Source organism: Myxocyprinus asiaticus, chromosome 23, assembly GCF_019703515.2.
Source record: "Myxocyprinus asiaticus isolate MX2 ecotype Aquarium Trade chromosome 23, UBuf_Myxa_2, whole genome shotgun sequence".
In the NCBI taxonomy this organism is placed as follows: Eukaryota; Metazoa; Chordata; class Actinopteri; order Cypriniformes; family Catostomidae; genus Myxocyprinus; species Myxocyprinus asiaticus.
The window spans coordinates 18,064,926-18,087,619 of NC_059366.1; the positions used below are offsets into that span (position 1 = coordinate 18,064,926).

Here is a 22,694-nt window from a genome sequence, read left to right on the forward strand (position 1 = left end):
CTTGAAGGAACACTATATCAAATGTTTTACTCTTAAGAAAAGATACAACCTTCCTTCTTTTTATAAGGTGTCCCAGTCCATTAACATTCCACATGGAGAGAAACATTTTACCTATATTAAAGTGTGACATTGACATGCAAATAAAAATTGTGTACCCGAGGCTAATTATATAGACCACAATCCAACATTGATGTAACCATAAAATCCTTAATAACCCACAGAACAGAAAGAAAAACATTTGCTTCAACCTCGTGCATAACAGTCCCAACTGGTGTCCATCGCTCAGAAATCCTATGGTCCATGCACGCTCACGAGATTTTCTCCCCTTAATATAAACCATGGCATTAAACTGTAATTGTGTCTAATAAAATAAAAAATAAAATAGGCTGCAGTAAACAATAGCCCCATTCACGCATGCAACCACGACGAAGATCGTTGGGTTGCCTTTAGTGGCAAATGTACCACATGTGCTGTTCAATCATACCATCAATATGGAAATTTATAGGTAATGATACAACTTCTCATTAAGGGAAATTGCCAGAGCAAAAAGGTCATGTTCACACATGACCTCTTACCTGAAACATTCTGTAAATTTTCTGAAAAAGGCTGTATGCATGAAAGGGGCTAATAACATTGAACCAACAAAGTGAATGAATGAGCTCAACATCAAGTCACAGAGGGAGAAAAAAAAAGAAAAGAAAAAAAGAGAGACAGGCAGGAGCCTGAACATCAAACCCTCTCAGGCTGCATCAGTAAAATGCACAATGTGTAGTCTGTATTGTTGATTGAGTGCAGGCAAAATTACCCACTCACACCATTGATTTAATGAAGGCCATAGCTTGTCGTGGGCATGTTAAAGTCTTGCATCCATCCTTGGTATCAATTCTCAGCTTAGCAGGAAAAAGCAGTGCAAAGCTTACTTTCTGTTGGTGCAGTAATTTTTTTAAGCTCTCTGAATCTGTCCCGCTTCATTTGAGTAGCTCTAGCAAAGTCCGGAAAATCCATGATGTTGTGGTCCTCCCAGCACAACTTGCCTTTATTCCTCGCCGCTCGTAGGACACAGTCTCTGTCAGCCGCCCACAGTAATCTTGCCAGGATATATTGGGGTCTGTCACCTGCTTTGGGAAGCTGACCGAGAGCTCTGTGCATGCGCTCAATCTCGAGCCGGCGGCCCGCTGTCTTGATCAAATTCGGAATAAGCCCCTCCAAAAACCTCACCATATCTTGACCTTCCTTTCCCTCTGGGATTCCAATTAAACCAACATTATTATGCCTCCTCCTATTTTCAATGTCCTCTAGTTTTTTTCCACACACATTCCTTGGAAGCAGGCGGGTTGGCCTGTTGCTCTCTTTCAGCCGACTCCAGAAACTCGACCCATTATTCAACATCATCCATTCTTGTGATCAGGGTAAAAGGTTTCGCCTCCATAGATGTGATCACTCAACGTATTTCTGTGAGGCCCTCCATGTCAGTCAGTATTTTCGTTAGTGCTGCATAGATGTTTGAGATATCCCAACCTACCTCATGAGGCTCGCTGCTGTCACTATCCATTGGACCTCTGCCATCTTGATCCCGCGAGGCATCTGATGTGTGAGAACATAAGTGCTTTTTAATGTCCCCACAGGCCGATGATTTCATAATTTTCGACATCCTGCCCTCCCAGAACAGTTTAACAAACAAAACTATTACAGTTCTCACTAGTTAATATTGAATAAATGGATAATTGTAGCAAAGTTTAAGCAGAGTGCGCCTCTAAGTGATCAACCCTCATATAGCGCCACGTGACTCCCCTCTTAAACAAGTTTATTAAAAAATCTAAAGAAAATGTATTATGTGTATTTTGCTAGTCTTGACAAAGTCACATAGTTTGGTTTCCATACTAAAAACTATGTGGTATTTAAAAATTATTATCTGTCTCTCCCGGGTCAAAAATGACCTAAACACAATAGGAGGGTTAAACATGCAACACTGCACAATGGCTATGTTTGGAATAGTAATGTAGTAGTACTATTTGTGCATTATACATGGAGTATCCTTAATAAAATTTGTAATATCTTCCTGACAATATTTAATTGGGCTACCAAGAGTAAAGACATTTTTATTCAAAATTGTATTAAAAGTATAAAATAGTGGTTTTTATTTCTGTGATGAGTGGATGCCACTTTCAGAATGGAACATGCAACAGAAATTAGTGTCAAAGTAGCATTCCACTGTTTTAAATGTTTAGTATTGTATAATGCATTCTATTCAAATATATAATATAGTTAACTCTTATTCCATTCCAAGCATAGCCAGTGACAGTAAGAATCAAAAACAGATTAATCTGAAGTCCCATCTAGGTCACATTTTCTATAAATATAAAGATTAATCTTAGTTTTCAATTGATTCTTGAGATAAGGGACGAAACATGTTTTATTTTTGTAATACTAAATTAATTTGAAATTGATATATTTGTTAACAAAGGTCTCAGCTAACGAACCATATAAGGGAACAGGTTTTTATAAAAACTTCTGTTTCATGTGCATTTATTTATTTATTTGGCAAGTAGTCTTGTATTAGGCTGAATAATGAGTTAGATGGTCATTTTCACACAATAAACACCAACAGAACTCCGACGCAAACCAGAGGTTGATTTCAGCTGTTCAACGATTTATTTCTTCTCACATAATTACACAATTTCAGCGCAAATCTAGGTTTCATGTGCATTTATTTATTTTTTTGGCAAGCAGTCTTGTAATAGGCTGAATATTGAGGAGTCAGTTGGTCATTTTCACAAAGTAAACACCAACAGAACCGGAGGTTGATTTCAGCTGTTCAGTGATTTCTTTCTTCTCAATTTACATAATTTCAACGGAAATCAATATTTTATTTATTATTTATTTGGCTAGTAGCCATGTAATAAGTGGGATAATGTACAGTCAGTCGGTTGTTATCGCAAAATAAACCCCTTCAGGGTGATACACGACTGACCTCCTAAATGCAACAGGAGATCTCCTGGAAATCAAATTTGCACATTCTTGGGGGGGGGGGGGGGGGGGTTCTCATTTAAATCATGCAATAAATTGAATGTCGTTTACCACCATTTTATTTATTAGTATTAATGGTGTATTAATGCATACAGTATATTTAATTTGACATAAAAATTTTTAATTCTGTTGTGCAATTTTCTAAAAATTGAACAGAATCAGAGCTGATCTCAGAGCAGCAACGCTGGAATTTAATCATAATTGAAGCTCACAAATGCAACATGGGAATGAAACATGAAAACTAGTGAAGTGGTAGGTCCTCTGCGATCTGCAGCATCTTCAGTTTAGTTTTCAGAAATTTGCCCGTCAGACACTTGACTGAAGCTGTGACTGCAGAGTCTTAAACTTTGTTTGTTTAAAATACAAAAAAATATAAAACTTACCAGACCATGTGTCCTACTGTTGCATCCACAATGAGCAGGAAGTGGGAAAGGGGTCTTCAGAGTTATAGCTGACCATGACATTGTCAGATTTTCTTTTTTTTATAATTCTGAATAAATCAGACAGAGTTGATGCAAAGTGAGGACAAAACTTTTTTTTTTTTTTTTTTTTAAGGATAATTTAAAGTTTACTTTAGGTATCATTTGATATCTTACAGATCCCTGCCTTTCATTGGATATTTATATTTATGAATTTGTTGTAACATTTTGGCAGTTTAACATTGTGACCTCTTGCTGAATGACAGGTTTTTCCTTGTGCTTCCAAGTATAGAGCATGCATTTAAAAATTCTAATGAGATTTAAAATTATAAGCAATAAATGTCCTGAGTATACACATTTCCTTTAGATTGAACCTTTTCAGTATTTTTATTATTATGAATTTCTTGATTTTTTACATAAAGATTACTTTTGTATGTAGGATGTCTTGTCCCTTATTTCAAGAATAAGTGTTTCAACAGAGACGCCATGAACATTTATCAAAACAACAAACAGTAAAGTATGATTTGGTAAAAAAAAAAAAAAAAAAGTTAAATAATATGCAAGCATCACTTATTTTAGTAGTAATGACTTTATTCAGTTAAGAAATCAGCACACTGAACATATTTACCTCTGTATATACAATGGTCTATTGCACTTATGAAAAAGCAAAAAACAAAAAGAAAATATCACCACAGGCCTAACATGGGTAACAGTTTGCGAATTTAAGATATTTACATAATGAGTTTAAGTTAGAGCCTTGTTATAGGCCAGTTCACATTACACAGCACAATTTGAGGTTTTATTCACAGGTATAGAATATCTGAGGCATTGATCATTCCAAAAATTTGTTATTACACAGGCATCATAAAATTTGGTCACTCTCAAAGGAAAAATCAGGTTTAGGGATGTTCTCTGCTGGCTAAAAGAACACTTTACCACCTCATCAGCGGTTACCTGTCTCGTTTGCTCCCAAAACTACTTAAAAATTCTGATTGGCAATATTCAGCAGTATATTCACCTCAGAAAAAGAACACAGCTTGCATATAGCTCCTTTGAACTCATGTAAACGGATTTCAAGAGCACATTTGCATACTGTAGCTTAAGATCACTGGTCATTTGTTAGTATCAGTGAAGTGTAAGTGCATTTAATCCATGTTAAAAGTCCAAATGGCATTCAGCAGCAATTATCCAACATCTACTTGGTCTGAAAATAAAAATGTAATAAAAACAAAAAAAAAACAACAACACATTCAGTCAATCCAAGAGCTATGGCCATATGAACCAGGACAAACATCAGTGTTCACACAGTATAGCAGTGACTGTTGTGTTTGTTTGGGTGTGCTGTACAGTAGTTTTTAGTTTGCAATAAATCCAGTACTTTCAAGGTAAAAAAACAAACAAAAAAAAACTTAAGAAATTCACATGGATGGTTCCAGACAACGGAACTGCATTAATACATTGAAGTGTTTGGGTTAATGCTCGTCTTTGTCTCTTTGACCTTTCTTCTCTTTCTCATCTTGTAGTGCTTTGCCGAGTTTCTTGATGAGAACAGACAAAACTTTATCCAGAGGGTCCATCACCCCTCTCTGCAGCCACTTGGGAATGGTAGTCCTGGCATGATGGAATCCCAGCTTCTGCAAAATGTAGTCCACCCCGACCGGATCAATCTTACGACCTGTCCATGAGATCAGCCTGCAAAGTTCATGTTACATCAATTCATTACTGGACATTAAATAAATAGATGACATATGCAAATTCTGATTCATACCAAGTATGAAAAGAACATAGTGCTAATAGTAGAAAAGTACTGTACATACTTTATGATATTAGTCAATCCATTTTTTAATGGCTGATTTTTTTGAAGGACCCGTGCATATCTGTGATTTGTGTTGAGGTTAGGTGATCCGAGTATTTTACCGTAATGTGGGCTCCAGATGCCAGGTGTTACAGAGAAACTCTCTCCAGTCCACTGTGGTGAAGTTCACCATCTCCCCTTTCTCCTTCTCTGATGAGTTCTCATCCTGTTGTGCTGTGGGGCTCTTCTGACCAGGCCGAGATGCAAAGATGCGTGGAGCAAACAGAGCTGTAACATAAGAGTTAGTAAATTCATTTTGGATTTCTTTTCGGTTTTCTTGAAATCTGTGTTTTCAGTGCTCATGTTGTTGAATCTCACCTTTCTCCTTCTCTTTTATGTATGCTGACACCAGGTCATGCAGGAAAATGATGAGCTCTGCATCCATGGTGACACAGATGTGATCGGTGAACTCAGTCACCACGCTGCACTCCACTTTGGGCTTACTACTGGCATCTACAACACACAGCTCAGAGTCAGCACTCCGTTTCGTCACACTATACAAGCTCATTACAGGCATCTATAGCCACTTCTCCACCATCAGGCCAAACGGTTCTGAGCACGGCGAGGAAACGTTCTAGTAGCATTTCCACTTGAGAATGGTTCAGCACAGCAAGATTACAAACTTGAGAATTTTTACCATTCTGTGTGTTCGTTTCCGGTGGCATGCATAACTGTAACTAGCGATAATGAGAACAAACAGACCCAATAGCAGAGGAACAGTTCAAAGGATTTATTGACAAAATAATAAGTTCAGATTCGTGGAATCCTCCGTAGAAGCTTAGTGAAGTGCAGAACAACGCCCGGCAGGGTAGGGCAATGTTACTCCCGACATGCGGGCAGAGACGAGGTATTCTCCGTGGAAGACCAGCTGACACACAGCAAAACTGGAAGGCAACCACATACCTGACACGCAGGCAACCAACAGATACACGAGACAGGACCAACTAGGCAGAGAGTGTGAGGTTAGTACTCAACATCAAACAACAATGCTCAAACATTCAGTCAACACTGAGCAACATTAAACATTTAACTACATTTAACAATCCAGCCAAGGACATGACACACGAGGGGATTAATATAGGCATGAACAAACAAGGGGCAGGTGCCGCTCGTAGCTTAAAGTTGGCATAATCAGCGTTCCCATGGAAACAATCAGGGTTCCCATGGAAACACTGATTCCGCATGCCAGTGACACCTGAAAAACATGAGTGCAAAAACTTCAACACGTGGAACAAAACAAACAGGGAATGATGATGCCACAGTCCTCGTCGACAAAACCCAACCTGACAAGGTGACAGGTCCATGACATCACCAGAGAGTGCATGGCGGTAGCTCACGCACGGTGGTAATCAACAACCGGACCCGTGCACTCACACAAAGAACGTACACAAAACAGACAGGGGACGATGATGCCACGGTCCTCGTCAGACAAAAACCAACCTGACAAGGTGACAGGACCATGACAATAACCCCTCAGCAAATGATGGTAAACTTCTCACCATTTTCTCTTTGCTCTCGTTTTTGCTACATGGCACATGTCTATCCTGTGCTTTAGCAGAGTGTATACCAGGGGAAAAAACAGTCCTAAAAACTGGACTATGCCATCATTCTCCATAGCTCACTCGCTCCAATGTTTACCTCTCAAGCAATCACCGAATTACATATTAGTTACATACATTCAAGCACCACAGTGGAAAAAGAAACTGTAACCATGCCAACTGGCCCAGATTAGTACAGAACCACACAATTTCGAAATGAGATCTGTTCAGCCCGATGGTGGAATAGCGGCTTAGGTTACCGAACAATAGGCTACCAGAAACATACTTAATACAACAAGTCAAATTAAAAGGAAAAATATCAGTTTGTCTGTACCGCTAAGAGAGGGTTCCTCTGGGTCTTGCACATGGATGGATTTGAATTGGAGCTGCATTTTTGGAAGTGCGAAAATGGTCTCAGTTTCGTGGTTGTAGCTGGAGGAGCCTCTAAAGCCACTCAGAAGACTGGAGCTCTTTGCAGTGGATCCGCTCTCAGAGTTATTCGCATCCACATTCCGCAACAAGTTCAGCTCTATCACAAGAGAGAAGAATTGAGAGAACAAGAAATAGTGTTACATTTTAAGCAACAAGGAACAGCAACCTCTAAATATTGTATCCTTATCACATGCATCCTTTGTGGAGAATGCCATCCCATAATGCACTGACAAACTCAGCAGAAAAAGAAAAATCTAAAACCAAGATAGCAGGCAATGTGAGAGAAGTGTAAAAAAAAAACAAAAAAAACCCCGATTTCACCCAGTGGGTGTGTGTGTGTGAGCTATGTATTATTATGCTTAGTACCATGCTGTTAGCTTAATATAATAATGGTAAACTCTATGAAATCAATTGTGAGTCAAGTGTCCCCTGCACTTTTGTGCAGAGCGCTATGTGTATGACACACAGAATTTCTATCTTTCTAGAATGTTCTAAATTACTTCCCTCTCAGTTCCCTTTCAGTTGAGATGACACCTTTGAGCAGCTGCCTATGTATGAAATAGACAGCAAGACTAGCACACTAAGTTTTGTAAAAGATCTAAGCGTGCACATTTACCTTCGTTCCTCATGGCAGTGACATAGCTGAACCATTCTTTGACTGTAGCAACCCCATGCGGAGGGTTTTCATGTTGACGCCGGGTAATCTTGGTGATTGTTGCCATTGGGCTCTCCAGAGCACCACAAGGCTTGGTTACCATGGTATTATGCCCCAGGTGAAAGTCAAGGGTCTGAACAATGTACGTAGAGTCATCACTGGAGCCTAGACAAAGACCAGAACCTTTTTAGTTGCAATTTATTGATTCAAAGAATACCACCAAGGAGGGAAAGAAGAGGAAGAGAGTAAGAAAGGAGACAATAAAAAGGAAGGAGAGAAGGAAGGAAAAAGAAGAAAGGACGGAAGAGGAGAAGTTAGAATGGAAGAGAATAAAAGAAGCAAGCAAGGACAGAAGAGAGTAAGAAGGGAAGGAAGGAAGCAAGGACAAAAGAGAGTAAGACAATAAGAAGGCAAGGGAGAGTGTAAGAAGGGAAGGAAGGAAGAGAATAAGTGGGGAAAGAAGGAATAGAGTAAGAATGAAGGAAGGAAGAGGGTGAATAGATGGATTAAAGCTAGCACTGTGCTTGTACCATCCTCCCAGATCTTCTGTGCTTCAGTCCAGAAGGCGATGTTGGGCTCTTCCAGGTGAAACAGCACCCAGGACTTGGAACGGAAGTTAGGCCCATGGAAACAAGCCAGCGTCATATGGTTACCATGGAGACTCATTGAACCGCCCAGCTGCACAGCATCTTCTGGAAGGGGCATCTGGAACAGGGAAATGTGGCATCCCGCCACCATCTTCAACACATTGGGCCAATGCCTGTGATGAGCTGCATCCATGTCTGTGAGAAAGACAAATTTTACACTTGTACTATGTGTCTGTAATGTAATTTCAGCTACAGTACTTTAATGTTACTATATAGGTGCAAGTGATCTATTGTGATATATATACAAATGGAACTTAAATGGACATAAAAGCACTAACAGATTTCAGCTCCTCCTTTGTCCGTGTTGATGACTGGGGTTTTGGGAGGCATGTATGGCACCGGGCCCCAGGTGGACAGTGCTCGCTTGCTGGTGTCAAACTGCTGTGTAAAGAACTCCTGCAACTTCATGCCAATCTTTATCAGGTCAGGGGTGGTCGAGCGTGAGATGATCACCTGGAATATGTCCCACTGCAGGTCTCCATGCACGAAGATCTCACTGGAGAAAGTACAGATCAGAGAAAGATGGTTATGTAGTGCTTGTCTCTTAATGTTTCATCCAACTTAATGTGTTTTGAGCTAACTTACCTCTTCTCAGACAGACTAGCCTCTGTCGTGCACAGGTTCACCTTCCACTCGTCTTGCAGTTGTAGGTCAGCATTACTGAAGATGCCCATTAATATGCTGGAGCCCATATAGTCCAGCCGGGCCTCAGTGGAGCCCATGGTGATCTGGATCTTATGACTGGGCTGCTGATTTGGATGTTCTGAAATGTGGGCTAGATGAACAATCAGTTATCAGCCACTGAAAAGGATGCCTTATCCCACACACAACATCTCAGCCTCATATGGCACACCCACAGTCTGTTCACTGACTGTCTGATGCATATTGTACACAAAAACGACAAGAGCTGTCTGAAATCGCCAGTTCCAATCTGATTGGATTGTGCTATGCAACTTCAGGGAGCAAAGATACACAAGATTTTTTATCAGTCCACAGGAAAACAAAGTTGTGTTCACAAAGTACTGAGCAGTGTAAAAAATGAAATGCCAAAAGGAGTATTGTTTAAGGAACTCAGTATTAAGTTGTCAGTAAGCATTACTTTTGGACAAACAGAAATTCAGATTACAGAGTATACAGACTTTTTTTCCATTGTTTTGAAAATTCCATTGTTTTTTTCCCCACACCATTATTTGAATTAATGTTTTAATGCTGTTCTATTACTGTTGTATAATCTATTTTGGATAAACCCACCCTTAAAATTGCACGTGAAAACAAAACGATCAGACAGTCTCTTCCGTGGCGGTTCTTAGCCAGAATAAACTGCAATCAGGACCAAACTTCATACCATCAGTCAAAAGTCTAGTTACACAGGAGTGCACACACATACCTTCACTCGGAGAAAATAAGTGTACTTACAGACCATCTCCAGGGTGTTGACGTCAATGTTGCCACCCACCACTCCACCTTTAGAATCCAGTTTGGAGTGGCCCAGTCCAACAGACATGCTGATCTCACGATCTCTGTTACTGCCCACTGACAGACGGCCCTGACTCTTCAACCCACTTGTCGTCCAACTGTTTAGAAGACAAATGCACATAAACAAACACATAAAACAGAGATATTATGCATGTTAACAGTTAAACCAACAGTGTGGTGAGATTAAGTTAGCTGGAGAGTGCCGTTTCTCGTACGTATTGTTGCCCATAACGTTGCTCATGTTCATCTGGACATTAAGTTGTTTAAGGTTGATGGCGAACACCACCAGCGTCTCCCATGGCGATCCCTGCTGTGCTGCTGCTTTTCCATTGCGGAATGATGGGGTAGAGGTCTTGGTGACTGAGTCTGAGACACATCATTTATTTAATATGTAAGGAAGGTTCAGCCACAGAGTTGTAATGTAAACATATTCTGTATATGTGCTGCAGAGTGTGCTGATGTGTACCTCTGCATGGTACTGCGGAGTCCGATACGCTGCGGGACCATCCCGTGGCAGGAGACTTAAGGAGTGCATGGCTTGTTGTGGCATCATTGAAGACGGAGGATGAGGGGTGTTGATTGGACTGTCCTTCCCACGTCCTCCAGTATGCTTTACGGCTGGAATCAGGAGACAGGTGCTGGGTGATGCTCTCCACTGAGTCTGGTGTGGCAGGACCTGAGGCTACACACATATTTCATAGCAGTTATCATCAATATGTTTAGAGCACTCATCTAAAGATGCAAGGTAATGGGACACAGTTGAGCAGACATGCATAATGTTGAAAGTATATGTACAGTTTATGTATTACCTGGTAAGTTAATGGTCTGGTCTCCAAGAAACAATCTCCTGGCAATGCTTCGGCGGTACCAAGCTCGTGGGAAGGCAAGAATCTCACTCAGACGTCTCATGTCATACTTAAAGGATGCAGAACCGATATCACACACCGCTAGAAAAACACATCCACGTATTTACAAGACAGACTGATAATCAGTTAGACCAATATTTTTTAGAGATATTCAAACTTTTCTACTTAATCTGTTATTTACAAATGAATGGCAAAAGCTCATATCAAATCTTGTAAAACATTCCAGTTAGTCATAATCAACTTTGTTCATTAACAATAATATTGTTATTGCTATAATTATTATTCAATATTAATTATCTATTTTTTTTATTGTTTTTGTCTTATGATTATTTAGTGTCAAAAAACGGAAATAAAACTATAAACATGGTGTCAGCTGATCTCTATTAACAAGACACTTCTGACATTACAACGCTCATAGTGTTATGATTTAGTAACTGACAACTAAAGGTCTGCATTTGGTCCAATTAGATAACTTTTCATTTTCACAATACAATTTCAGAGTTGAAGTCGGGAACGGATGGTGCATCCATGAGTTGTGGATGGGAGCGGGCAATCAGAGAATAGCCTGAAAAATCTGATTTCTTCTTTGTTTTGTTTTATTAATGCAATGCAATGCAAAAAAACAAAAAACAAATATATTTTTACAACTAATATGTTTTTGATAACAATAAACAGAAAATGCAACGTAAAAGTGTGCACAGCACGTGCATCAAATGATCCAATATTTGGAGCAGGCCATACAGGTAGTCAAAGGGGCTTTAGAAGAGTGGCAAAGTAAAACTGTCATTTCATCAAAGGATGTGAAACTAGACTAGACTAGAAAAAGGTACATTTATTGTTAAGAAATCAACCTCAGGCAAGTCAGATGGGCATTGGGCATCAACTCACGCATTATTTGATATATCAACAGGGTTCGTACAAGATGCTTGAAGTAATTGAATTTGGCTTTTTATCTATATATATATAAGACCCTGAAAACCTTAAAAATAGCCTTTTTTTTTTTTTTTACCAAGAGGTGCTTAAAAAAATGCTTGAACTGTTAAAAATTGTAAAATTGTAAATCGTTCAATAACTTAAATGTATTTATTAATTTTGATATGACACTGCAGAGACTGAACAGCATTAATCCACTATTGCGGTCCGGATACATATATCATCTCTTTAACATGCCGAAAGTGCGCTCAACTGCACAACACATCTGGATACATGCCAGGTTATAACCCACTTCTCCATCATTTGATCATTATTTGATGAATTACTGCTGAAATAATTGATAATAAATGTACACAAACATCTCTTTTAAACAAAATTCGGTTTACCACCTTGTTTCATTTGGCGGTAATAGTGAGATGTAAATTGCGGCGGGCAATTTTTGTGAATTAATCACAACTTACAATGAGCCTAATTTACATAGAAAGAGGCGTGTTTGCACAGAAAGGAATGTCTATGACTTCATTTAAATATTGAAGACGCAGCACAATTTCAGCACTGATTACGCCTGCTAAAATAGACTGCGGGTGGTTAGTGAATAAGACGCAGGTATTTGCACTGATGTACCACGTGAAAAAGTGCCACACCTGTCTAGAGAATTCCCCCCACAGTGTTTCTGGAAGCGCTATTCAATTTTGTGCGCCGTTGCTTAATTTACATCAAGAAATGTGCAGCGTGAACAATGCAGTGCAATTTGCGAACAAATGACTCCTATGAGCCGGTTCTTTGTAGAGAATAAAAAACATGCAGTGTCAGATTAATCACATCCAATGGGGACACCAGGTGACGGTGACTGTTTAATTGCCTTTGGTCTGGAAAGCTCAGTATACAGTGAAGTGTCTTTTTTATTGAATGTTTATTGAGTTAAAATTTTAGGATCATTATCATCAGGTGTAAATAAGGAGCAGACCGCTGCTGAATCGGCGCATAGACGGTGCTGTCACGTGGCACTGTCACGTGGCACCTGATATTTTTCGCTGCGCTGTTCAGTATTAGTTGAGGATTTAAAAAAATTTTTTAGATACTGCTGTGGCGTATTTCCATTCACAAGTACAAATCTTTGCAACAATCAGTTTTAATGAAAAATTATTACTCCAGAAAAAAATTCTCTCAAATGGTGTATATAAAACATTCTGAGGATTGAATGTAGATCATTGGAGGATTCGGTTTTCTCCGTCAAGCATCCCCTTGTGGAAAGAAAGCTTTGTGTCTCACAGAAAACAGGTAGTGGCTGACAACATTTGCAATTTCGGTCAGTTCCTCACATAAAGCTGTTGTATGACTTTAGAAAACATGGAACATAGCTCATGGGTCAGATGATCTACTTTTTAGGGTTCCAGTTAGTCACCTTTGTTGGAAAGCAAAGTGCATTTTAAGGCTGCACACTTATGAGTTGTGTTCTAATAAGGTATTTTATAAAAAATAAATTCAAATGAATTAATACAGGTGCATCTCAATAAATTAGAATGGCGTGGAAAAGTTCATTTATTTCAGTAATTCAACTCAAATTGTGAAACTCGTGTATTAAATAAATTCAATGCACACAGACTGAAGTAGTTTAAGTCTTTGATTCTTTTAATTGTGATGATTTTGGCTCACATTTAACAAAAACCCACCAATTCACTATCTCAAAAAATTAGAATACATCATAAGACCAATAAAAAAAAACATTTTTAGTGAATTGTTGACCTTCTGGAAAGTATGTTAATTTACTGTATATGTACTCAATACTTGGTAAGGGCTCCTTTTGCCTTAATTACTGCCTCAATTCGGCGTGGCATGGAGGTGATCAGTTTGTGGCACTGCTGAGGTGGTATGGAAGCCCAGGTTTCTTTGACAGTGGCCTTCAGCTCATCTGCATTTTTTGGTCTCTTGTTTCTCATTTTCCTCTTGACAATACCCCATAGATTCTCTATGGGGTTCAGGTCTGGTGAGTTTGCTGGCCAGTCAAGCACACCAACACCATGGTCATTTAACCAACTTTTGGTGCTTTTGGCAGTGTGGGCAGGTGCCAAATCCTGCTGGAAAATGAAATCAGCATCTTTAAAAAGCTGGTCAGCAGAAGGAAGCATGAAGTGCTCACATTTCTTGGTAAATGGGTGCAGTGACTTTGGTTTTCAAAAAACACAATGGACCAACACCAGCAGATGACATTGCACCCCAAATCATCACAGACTGTGGAAACTTAACACTGGACTTCAAGCAACTTGGGCTATGAGCTTCTCCACCCTTCCTCCGGACTCTAGGACCTTGGTTTCCAAATTAAATACAAAACTTGCTCTCATCTGAACAGAGGACTTTGGAACACTGGGCAACAGTCCAGTTCTTCTTCTCCTTAGCCCAGGTAAGACGCCTCTGACGTTGTCTGTGGTTCAGGAGTGGCTTAACAAGAGGAATACGACAACTGTAGCCAAATTCCTTGACACGTCTGTGTGTGGTGGCTCTTGATGCCTTGACCCCAGCCTCAGTCCATTCCTTGTGAAGTTCACCCAAATTCTTGAATCGATTTTGCTTGACAATCCTCATAAGGCTGCGGTTCTCTCGGTTGGTTGTGCATCTTTTTCTTCCACACTTTTTCCTTCCACTCAACTTTCTGTTAACATGCTTGGATACAGCACTCTGTGAACAGCCAGCTTCTTTGGCAATGAATGTTTGTGGCTTACCCTCCTTGTGAAGGGTGTCAATGATTGTCTTCTGGACAACTGTCAGATCAGCAGTCTTCCCCATGATTGTGTAGCCTAGTGAACCAAACTGAGAGACCATTTTGAAGGCTCAGGAAACCTTTGCAGGTGTTTTGAGTTGATTAGCTGATTGGCATGTCACCATATTCTAATTTTTTGAGATAGTGAATTGGTGGGTTTTTGTTAAATGTGAGCCAAAATCATCACAATTAAAAGAACCAAAGACTTAAACTACTTCAGTCTGTGTGCATTGAATTTATTTAATACACGAGTTTCACAATTTGAGTTGAATTACTGAAATAAATGAACTTTTCCACGACATTCTAATTTATTGAGATGCACCTATATAATATGCCTGTTTTTATTTAAAATGAACAAATGAAGAATTTTCTTTGATGAATGACATCTATTGCAAAGTCTTTGAAAAACAAATAAGAATGTGCTTGAAAAGTCCTTGAATTTCACTTTGAAGCATCTGTACGAACCTGTAACAATCACAGAAAAATAAAAATTAAATAAAACTTTGTGTACACTTGCTGTCTATTTGAGTGGCTTTTGCTCTATATGGAAAACATGCGGGGTTGCTGGAACGGGAGCGGTCGGCGAGAAAATCACTGCGGGCAGAGAGCGGGTGAACATGGAGTCAAATTCATCGGGAGCGTTCGGGTGCGAACAGTCCCTCTCAGACCTCTACTGACAACTACAACCCGAATGCCACAAAAGGACATTGCTAAATACAGGTGTAAACGAACGTTTTGTAATCGGATCACAAAACACACATTTGGAGGTAGTCAAAAACGCATGTGACCACATCCCATTTGAGTTGTTAACATTAATCCATCCTGATGCATCCCAGACAGCAGTAAAGTGCAACCCCTCACCTGTCAATTAACCGCTGTGCTACATCAAGAGTTTAAACTTTGCCAGTTATGCGCAGCTTACATAAATAACCATCCGAATGGAACATTTGAAAAAGAGTACACATATACATGCACAAGAATTTCACAGAACTTCTTCAGTGTCTGACCTGAAAATATCATGACACAGATGAGAAGCACAAACATCTGAAGCTCACCGGGAATTCTGCTCGAAATGTTGCGTTTGTGCATAAATTAAATTAAAATGCATTTTTCATGCTTTCTTTGTCTTTTATTACTTTTTTTGTGGTTTATTATCATGCAGTATCACACTGACATAGTGACTGATTTATGTCATCACGAAATCGGAGACCCTCCCCTCAAAATCCAAACGCAAGTGATCATAGGAGACACTTATAAGCAACCAGATGTAAACAGCGATGTGTCTCACCTGACCACATGTAATCGGATCACCCAAGACGCATCTTAATACCAGGTGTAAACGGGGTCTAAAGGATTCCCAATTATTTCATTCATTTGATGTATTTTATTATTAAACCTAATGTATTATACAGTGAAAGCTTTAGTAAAGGCTGATATAGATAACTCAGAACTTTATTTTGGATTCCTTACCTGAGATATTGATAAGTGTTGTGTCCATCTTCCCACCCTTGCTGGTAATAAAGGTGTCAATAAATGCTGGACATCCAGCCCGTCTCATCCTGGAAAGACTGACTTTCACAAACTCCAAGTTGATGGAAAGCGAGTCTTTCCTGCCGGTCACTGAAGATGCCTCCTCATCCACTGCTCCTACAAACAAAGTAACCTCTGTCTTACAATGAACATCAATATCAATAACTGTACAGTTCAAAGCTGTTAAAGCGCACATTTCACAATGGCAATACATGTTCAAAACTTTTCTGAGTAAAGTCCCTGCATGAAGCTATTACCCAGTGGTCCTGGTCCAGGTGGGAGGCCATTGACTGCAGACTTTTGCTTGCCGGCTCCATAAGGATGAAACACATAAAGTGAGAAATCAGACATGCAGGCAGAGAAACTCAGACCTGACGAGTTAATCGGAGGGCCTGTTAGATCTGATTGGCTGCTGTGGTGGCAACTCCGCCCCAAGGAACTGCCTAACCCTGTGGATGGGCCTGTGGAATGTAAGAAATTACATCCATAAAAAGGCATGCAAGTGTCAGTGGAATATCCATGAATTATTCGCCCAGAACAAATTCTTTACTATTTTGAATAAAAACAAAATCTCATGATCACTAGATTATTTTTATTCCAGTAAACTGATTTCACACTCATGTGAACATAAATCATAAACTAACATAAATAAACATAAGAGAAGTATTGGCAGTAAATTACATTTATACCTTTGCTACCAGGCACTCTGTTGGCATTGTGTACTGATGGAGGTGTGGAAGAGGGTGTGTGTTGGGCATCAGCTGGATGGGTGGAACTGGTGGGCTCAAGCTCACCCCTATTGGATGAGAAAACCAGGTCCAGAGAGGGAAGTTTCAGCATGCACTCCACTCGAGACATGGGCAGACAACTGAACCGAATCTGTGATGGCTGAGAAAAAAGCAAATTAATCAACTGCTCCGAAACAGTCTTCACATGATTACGTCAATAATATTACCAAAAGATAAAAAAATTGTGTAATGTTCCAAGTCTTCTGAAGGCATAAGATTGTTTTGGTGAGAGACTAGCTGAAATGTAAAGTTGCACCACGTAACTTTGTGCTCTCTAGCGAAATCTGTAGTTGAAACTTAAAATTGCTGGCAATTTGCAGAAGCACATTTACATGAATTGCGTTTCATGATTTGAGCTTTCCTGGACATCGCCTGCGTGTGATCATGACTGGGAGATACTCGGATCCGGAGTCATAACATGCTATTTCATGTTTATATTCTGGTATATGATTAAACATTTAAATCTGAAATATTACTTGCTTTGATGAAGATTAAAAACACTCTTATTCACATAATTTGAATTAATATTACACTTATAGCACTGGCCAAATGGATAAAAGATATACATCTATCCAGACAGCAGTGATGCTGTCCTGAACTGAACAGCGTAGTTCCTCCAGTCAGAACACGTGACAGCCGGTTCTTCTTTTCTGTGTTTACGAATATGACGTAATGACGCAAGGATGAACGACATAAGCCAGAGATTGCGTGCCAAATCCAACCTGACACCTCAAAATACAAATCATTTTATAGGCTTACCAAAATGAATCAGGGTAAGATAAGGACATTGTTTTGAACACTGATTGTTTATGTACTCGATCAATAATGGCAATTTGTTCATTTTTAACCAAAACATCTTACGTAGTGCAGCTTTAAGTCTTTTTTCAGTGTAAATCTTTCCATCCTTTGCACATTCATGAGCACCATGAGACAAGCTTGTTCACAATGGCACACATACTGATACAAGAATTTGAAAAGTTTTTAGGCTACACAATGCGTGAACATGCAAGACACTAAACAAGTTTTAGATTTCCATTGAAAATGACTTAAATTTTGGGTTGCTGTATGCCTTCAGAAAACTTTGAAAATGATGCAGGAGTTGCATGGACTAATTTTAGGATACTTTGAAGGCCTTTTTTAAGCTTTAACTAGAGGCAATTTCCTCTGCCATTGTATTGTATAATTAGTTAAAACATCTCCTTTTGTGTTCTGCATAAGAAAGAAAGTCATACAGGTTTGGAAACACATGAGGATGAGTTAAATTATGACATTTTCATTTTTGGATGAACATTTCCTTTAATATTGCCAAAACATAAATAATACCATGTTTATGGATAGCTGTTTAGTTCTTTTACTTTTTGTCATTGCAGTGTTGGTCATCTGTAAGGTGCTTCTCTTAACTTTCAGAGCAGCACAACATTTCTGTACTCTTGGAATAATGCTGGAGTAAATGTGTACCTGCACCCTGACGTAAACCACCACATCCACAGGGAAGGAAGAGTACGGAGATGTAGAAGAAGATACAAGAGACACCTGAGATTCCTCCAGAGGCTCCACAGAATCATCTTCCTCAGGTACATTCAGGGCTACACAAACACAAAAATATATGAAACAAAATGTATACACAGCTACATAGAAAAACCTCACAACTTGTTTGTTATAGTTCAAACAGTAGTGATAAATGAAATATTTTATACCATCCACACACATGCCCACACTCACTTGTGTAGTTCCTGTCGACTGGTGTGATGGGAATGGTCTCCAGAGCTTTCTCCAGGAAGTCCAGCAGACATGGGCTGATGACCATTTCCTCTGGCAGTGTTTGCAGTGCAACCCATGCATACAGCTTTGCTGTCTTCCTCCCTGCACTCGGCTTACCTTTAACTGCTCACACAAACACAATTATGCAAATTAGGGAAGTCTCTCTCTGCTGACTTGTCATGCAAAAAAGCAAAAAAATCCATATGCCACCTAAAATATCTTCAGCATGCATGCAATGTGTATGAAGCATATCAGAGCAGCCATAGTACCAAAGGGTTGTTTAAAGGGATTGTTCATTAATTATATTCATTTAGCTTCTTATACTTTCTTATATTTTTAGTAGACACCCTTTGCCTATCTTCCGGCTCTGCACACTCTGGCCATTCTCTCAAACTACATGAGGTCTCCACCTGTGATGCTTTTTAAACAGCACTGAAGGAGTTCCCATGTATGCTGGCCACTTGCTTTTCATTCACTATCTGGTCAAACTCACCCATTTCTAAAAAATTCTTACATGGACACAATTTATATTTGTCTATACAACTAGTTTCAAGCATTTGAACAAATTATTTTAAATTAAGTGCTTTTTAAGATTATAAGTACATAAATTCAGTCAAGTGTCTCCAAACTTCTGACTGGTAGTGATACCTGTGTTATATTCTCTAATTGTTTCAATAGACTTTAGCAAAGTACAGGTTTATTCAAATAAAAAATAAAAAAATAAAAATAAAAAAAGCTGAGTTCGGAAGTGTGGGCCATGCTCCAGAGAGAGACATAAGGCTGAGAGCATGCAAGCAGTCAGTGGCTGAGCAGACAGAAAAAGAGCGTGTACCTGAAGGGAGAGGAGGGGGAGGGGGGGAGAGGAGTGCATTAGTCTTGCCAAGGCCTGAGGCTGGTGGTGCAGGTGCATCTCTCATACCAAACAGCTTGGACTCTTTGGACAGGGTTCTGGGAAGGGAGGAGCCACGCGAGGCATTGGGCGATTCAGTTTTCAGCGTTTTAGAGTTGTAGTGTAGCTGTAAAAGAGATGGAGACAGTGAGAGATTCAGAAAAAGAGATTTAGTGCAATCAGCAATTACAAACTTAATATGATTTACAAAATGTAAAAAAATTTAATCCGGCTGTACACTGTGTGTCCATGCTTGTTGCTTGTACAATATATGACCCACTGATATGATATGCTTCACTGCTGTCCGGGATGAATTCATGACGGACGTTTACACCTCAAATGCGATGCGGTCACATGTGTTTTTGACTACCTCCGATTGTGTATTTTGTGATCCGATCCTTCAACTTTTTGGACCCTGTTTAGACCTGTATTTAGCACTTACCAGATGTGATCAGATCACCCGAAGCGCATCTTAATACCAGGTGTGTGGCAAGGAGGAGAGTGGGGCCGGGCCGTGATGACGCACGGCCGGCCCCTAATTAGGCTAATGTGTTTATGTTTGTGTCTTTTTGTTTAATTAAATATTATTTTGACTTTTCAGCCGGTTCCTGCCTCCTCCTTTCCCATCCTTAACCTTGTTACAAGGTGTAAACGGGGTCTCAGACTAAGATTAAGATAAGATTAAGAATAAACTAAGGCACTTAATTGGTCAAGTTGTCCAAGTTATCCAAAACTCTCTGTTTTGCTTTCCCATGATAGAAATCCTTTACGATCTTCGAATTTTGTCTCTGTTACTTTCTCAAATAACTTTTGCATGTTGCATGTTTCTAAAATCCTAGAGTGTGCACCTGACTTTTCAAGACATAAGAAAAAATGCATATTTGTGTAGATCATAGTTCTACAGTAAGGCTGCAGACCTTGACGTCCACTCCAGGGATGTAGAAGACAGTGGTCTCGATGTCACTGCTCTTGCTCTGCAGAGAGGTGGGCACTCTCTTAGCACTCGGCAGATGAGTGCTGGAGGGAAAACTGGGCTGCATTTTTTGCTTCTTAGGTGGAGAGTCCTGATCCACACTCTTGGAGTTCCGCTCACAACTCCTAAAAAACACGAGAGAGTGAGCGTACATACATTTTACACACATAAAAACACTTCAAAGGCCTGATCAAAATGATACCCAAGTCAACATGAAATAACTAATTTTACTTCCGTAGAGTGACATATTGACAAGTGAAACAGGATTTTCAGTGAGAAAATAAAATGTAGGGCGGGACTTGATTGGATCATGAAAAGTTGGTTGAAGGGGAAGTGATGAAAAATAAGAGGGTATGGTGATTTTTCGGAATAACATGCGCCACTGAACGTTCATGGTAGGACCAGGAACTGCATACCAAAAAAAACATACTTGAACGGCAGAGAAGTACTTGCTTCATTAAATGCAGTACATACTCTGACAGTACAAGGATTCGGACGCAGCCAGTGTGTATGGCTATATGTACTGTGTATCTTTACCTCCGCAGTGCGAGGTCTTCATGCTCTGTTGGCTGGGTGCTGGGGTGTAGCACACACTTGCCGCTGTCAATCTCAACTCGTACATCCAGCTCAAAATCAATGTTCCGTTCAGTGGGCGGGGCTAATCCTGCACGGTGAGGGGGTGTGGCTTGCCAGCGCTCACTGAATAATGCGCTCAGTCCAGATGGCTTCCTCTGAGAACCCCTGGGGAAAAAAATACCCAATCTGTAACATGTAATTTTTTAGAAGAGTGTCTTCCTCTGAATGAATACAAATATTTTCCAACAAATAGTCAGTAAAAGGAGGTGCTTAACCTTCAGAAAATGTGGACTGTCAACCTCAGGAGGTCAAACTGAAAATGAGTCATTTTATTTTCTATTCATTTTATATGAGGTTTGCAATTTTTGCAACCCTGTAACCACCATTTGGGACTAAATACTTCTATATTGTTGTCTAAATACAGTTTACAAACCAGATTTGTGTGATTTGTAATTTGTAAACAATTAACATTAAATAATCATCACAATTAAATAGGCAATTTATACAATTTAAAAGTAAAATTGAATAAAAAAACTATTTAAAATATAATAATAATAAAGCTACAACAGAATGGGCAACAGGGTTGCAAGTAGAAGGGTTGAAAACTGGAGACCAAATGCTGGGTATCATTTTTTCATAAGGTTATTTTTCCCATAAATTAAAGAAAAATATTTGTAAATATATGTTTTTTTTTTTATATGTATAATTTGGGAAACAATGTTGAATGATTGAGCTTGATGAAATCAGGCTGCAGTCAACTAGAACTGGGTATTGATACAGATTTCCTGATTCGATTCCAATTTGCAAGCTCTTGATTTGATTTAATTCTGATTTCGATTGACATTCGATACATATGGTATATTTCATTTACAGATCATTTAGATCAAGTCAATTAGAAATACAGAGGGTTCACTCAAAACAACGTAAGACAGCGTTTAGCTATTATTCCACCCGCAGCTGGAACCTGCTTCCAGAAGAGGTCAGATGTGCTCCAACAGTAGCCACATTCAAGTCCAGAATGAAAACATCTGTTCAGCTGTGCATTTCTTCACTGAGCACTGTGCTGCACTCACTGTTTGCACTGCAACATTTTTTTCTTTTTTATTAATTTTAAGAATTTGTACTTTTTTTTTTTTATGTATTACTTTTTATTCTTATTTCTTGTTCTTAATTGGTTTTAAAAAAATGAATCTTGTATTCTCTTTACCATTTTTATGTAAAGCACTTTGAACTGCTGTTGTGTATTAAAAGTTTTATAAAAATAAACTTGCCTTGCCTTATAATGTCCATTTTGCCAATATTTTCTCAGTAGTTTTTCATAAATATGGTCACCTTTTAGCTTTTAAAATTGTACAAATCCATGTATTCAATCAATAAATATGATGCCTTGAAATGTAACATTTTACAAAATGTTACGGTTAAGCGCTAATTACGAGAAAGGACTCGTTAAGTGTGGTTTCTTTAGTGCATCCGTGCTATGCGTAAATAGAAATTAATGTTTATTTTTTTGATCAACAACTGACTGTAAAGAACAGAATGAATATTAAAAGAATCATTATTTAATGACAAAT

At 39.1% G+C, this 22,694-nt stretch overlaps 1 protein-coding gene across 5 annotated transcripts in view; it reads right to left on the reverse strand.

Moving 5' to 3' along the window:
* Positions 1–4,785: 4,785 nt before the first annotated feature.
* The window catches only part of LOC127413818 (transmembrane protein KIAA1109 homolog), an 85,455-nt gene continuing 67,546 nt past the window's right edge, over positions 4,786–22,694 (reverse strand). For all 5 annotated transcript variants that reach the window (XM_051651234.1, XM_051651238.1, XM_051651236.1 and 2 more), the window contains 20 exons: positions 21,085–21,288; positions 20,492–20,672; positions 19,518–19,701; positions 18,647–18,808; positions 18,383–18,510; positions 16,826–17,024; positions 16,394–16,597; positions 16,077–16,253; positions 10,859–10,996; positions 10,516–10,731; positions 10,265–10,415; positions 9,990–10,147; positions 9,159–9,348; positions 8,852–9,069; positions 8,457–8,708; positions 7,888–8,091; positions 7,174–7,368; positions 5,620–5,754; positions 5,364–5,529; positions 4,786–5,138 (listed from right to left, as the gene is read on the reverse strand). In XM_051651234.1, coding sequence (XP_051507194.1) covers positions 4,919–5,138; positions 5,364–5,529; positions 5,620–5,754; positions 7,174–7,368; positions 7,888–8,091; positions 8,457–8,708; positions 8,852–9,069; positions 9,159–9,348; positions 9,990–10,147; positions 10,265–10,415; positions 10,516–10,731; positions 10,859–10,996; positions 16,077–16,253; positions 16,394–16,597; positions 16,826–17,024; positions 18,383–18,510; positions 18,647–18,808; positions 19,518–19,701; positions 20,492–20,672; positions 21,085–21,288 — 3,682 coding nt within the window. In that variant the 3' untranslated portion in view covers positions 4,786–4,918. The remainder of the gene's footprint in view (positions 5,139–5,363; positions 5,530–5,619; positions 5,755–7,173; positions 7,369–7,887; positions 8,092–8,456; positions 8,709–8,851; positions 9,070–9,158; positions 9,349–9,989; positions 10,148–10,264; positions 10,416–10,515; positions 10,732–10,858; positions 10,997–16,076; positions 16,254–16,393; positions 16,598–16,825; positions 17,025–18,382; positions 18,511–18,646; positions 18,809–19,517; positions 19,702–20,491; positions 20,673–21,084; positions 21,289–22,694) is intronic.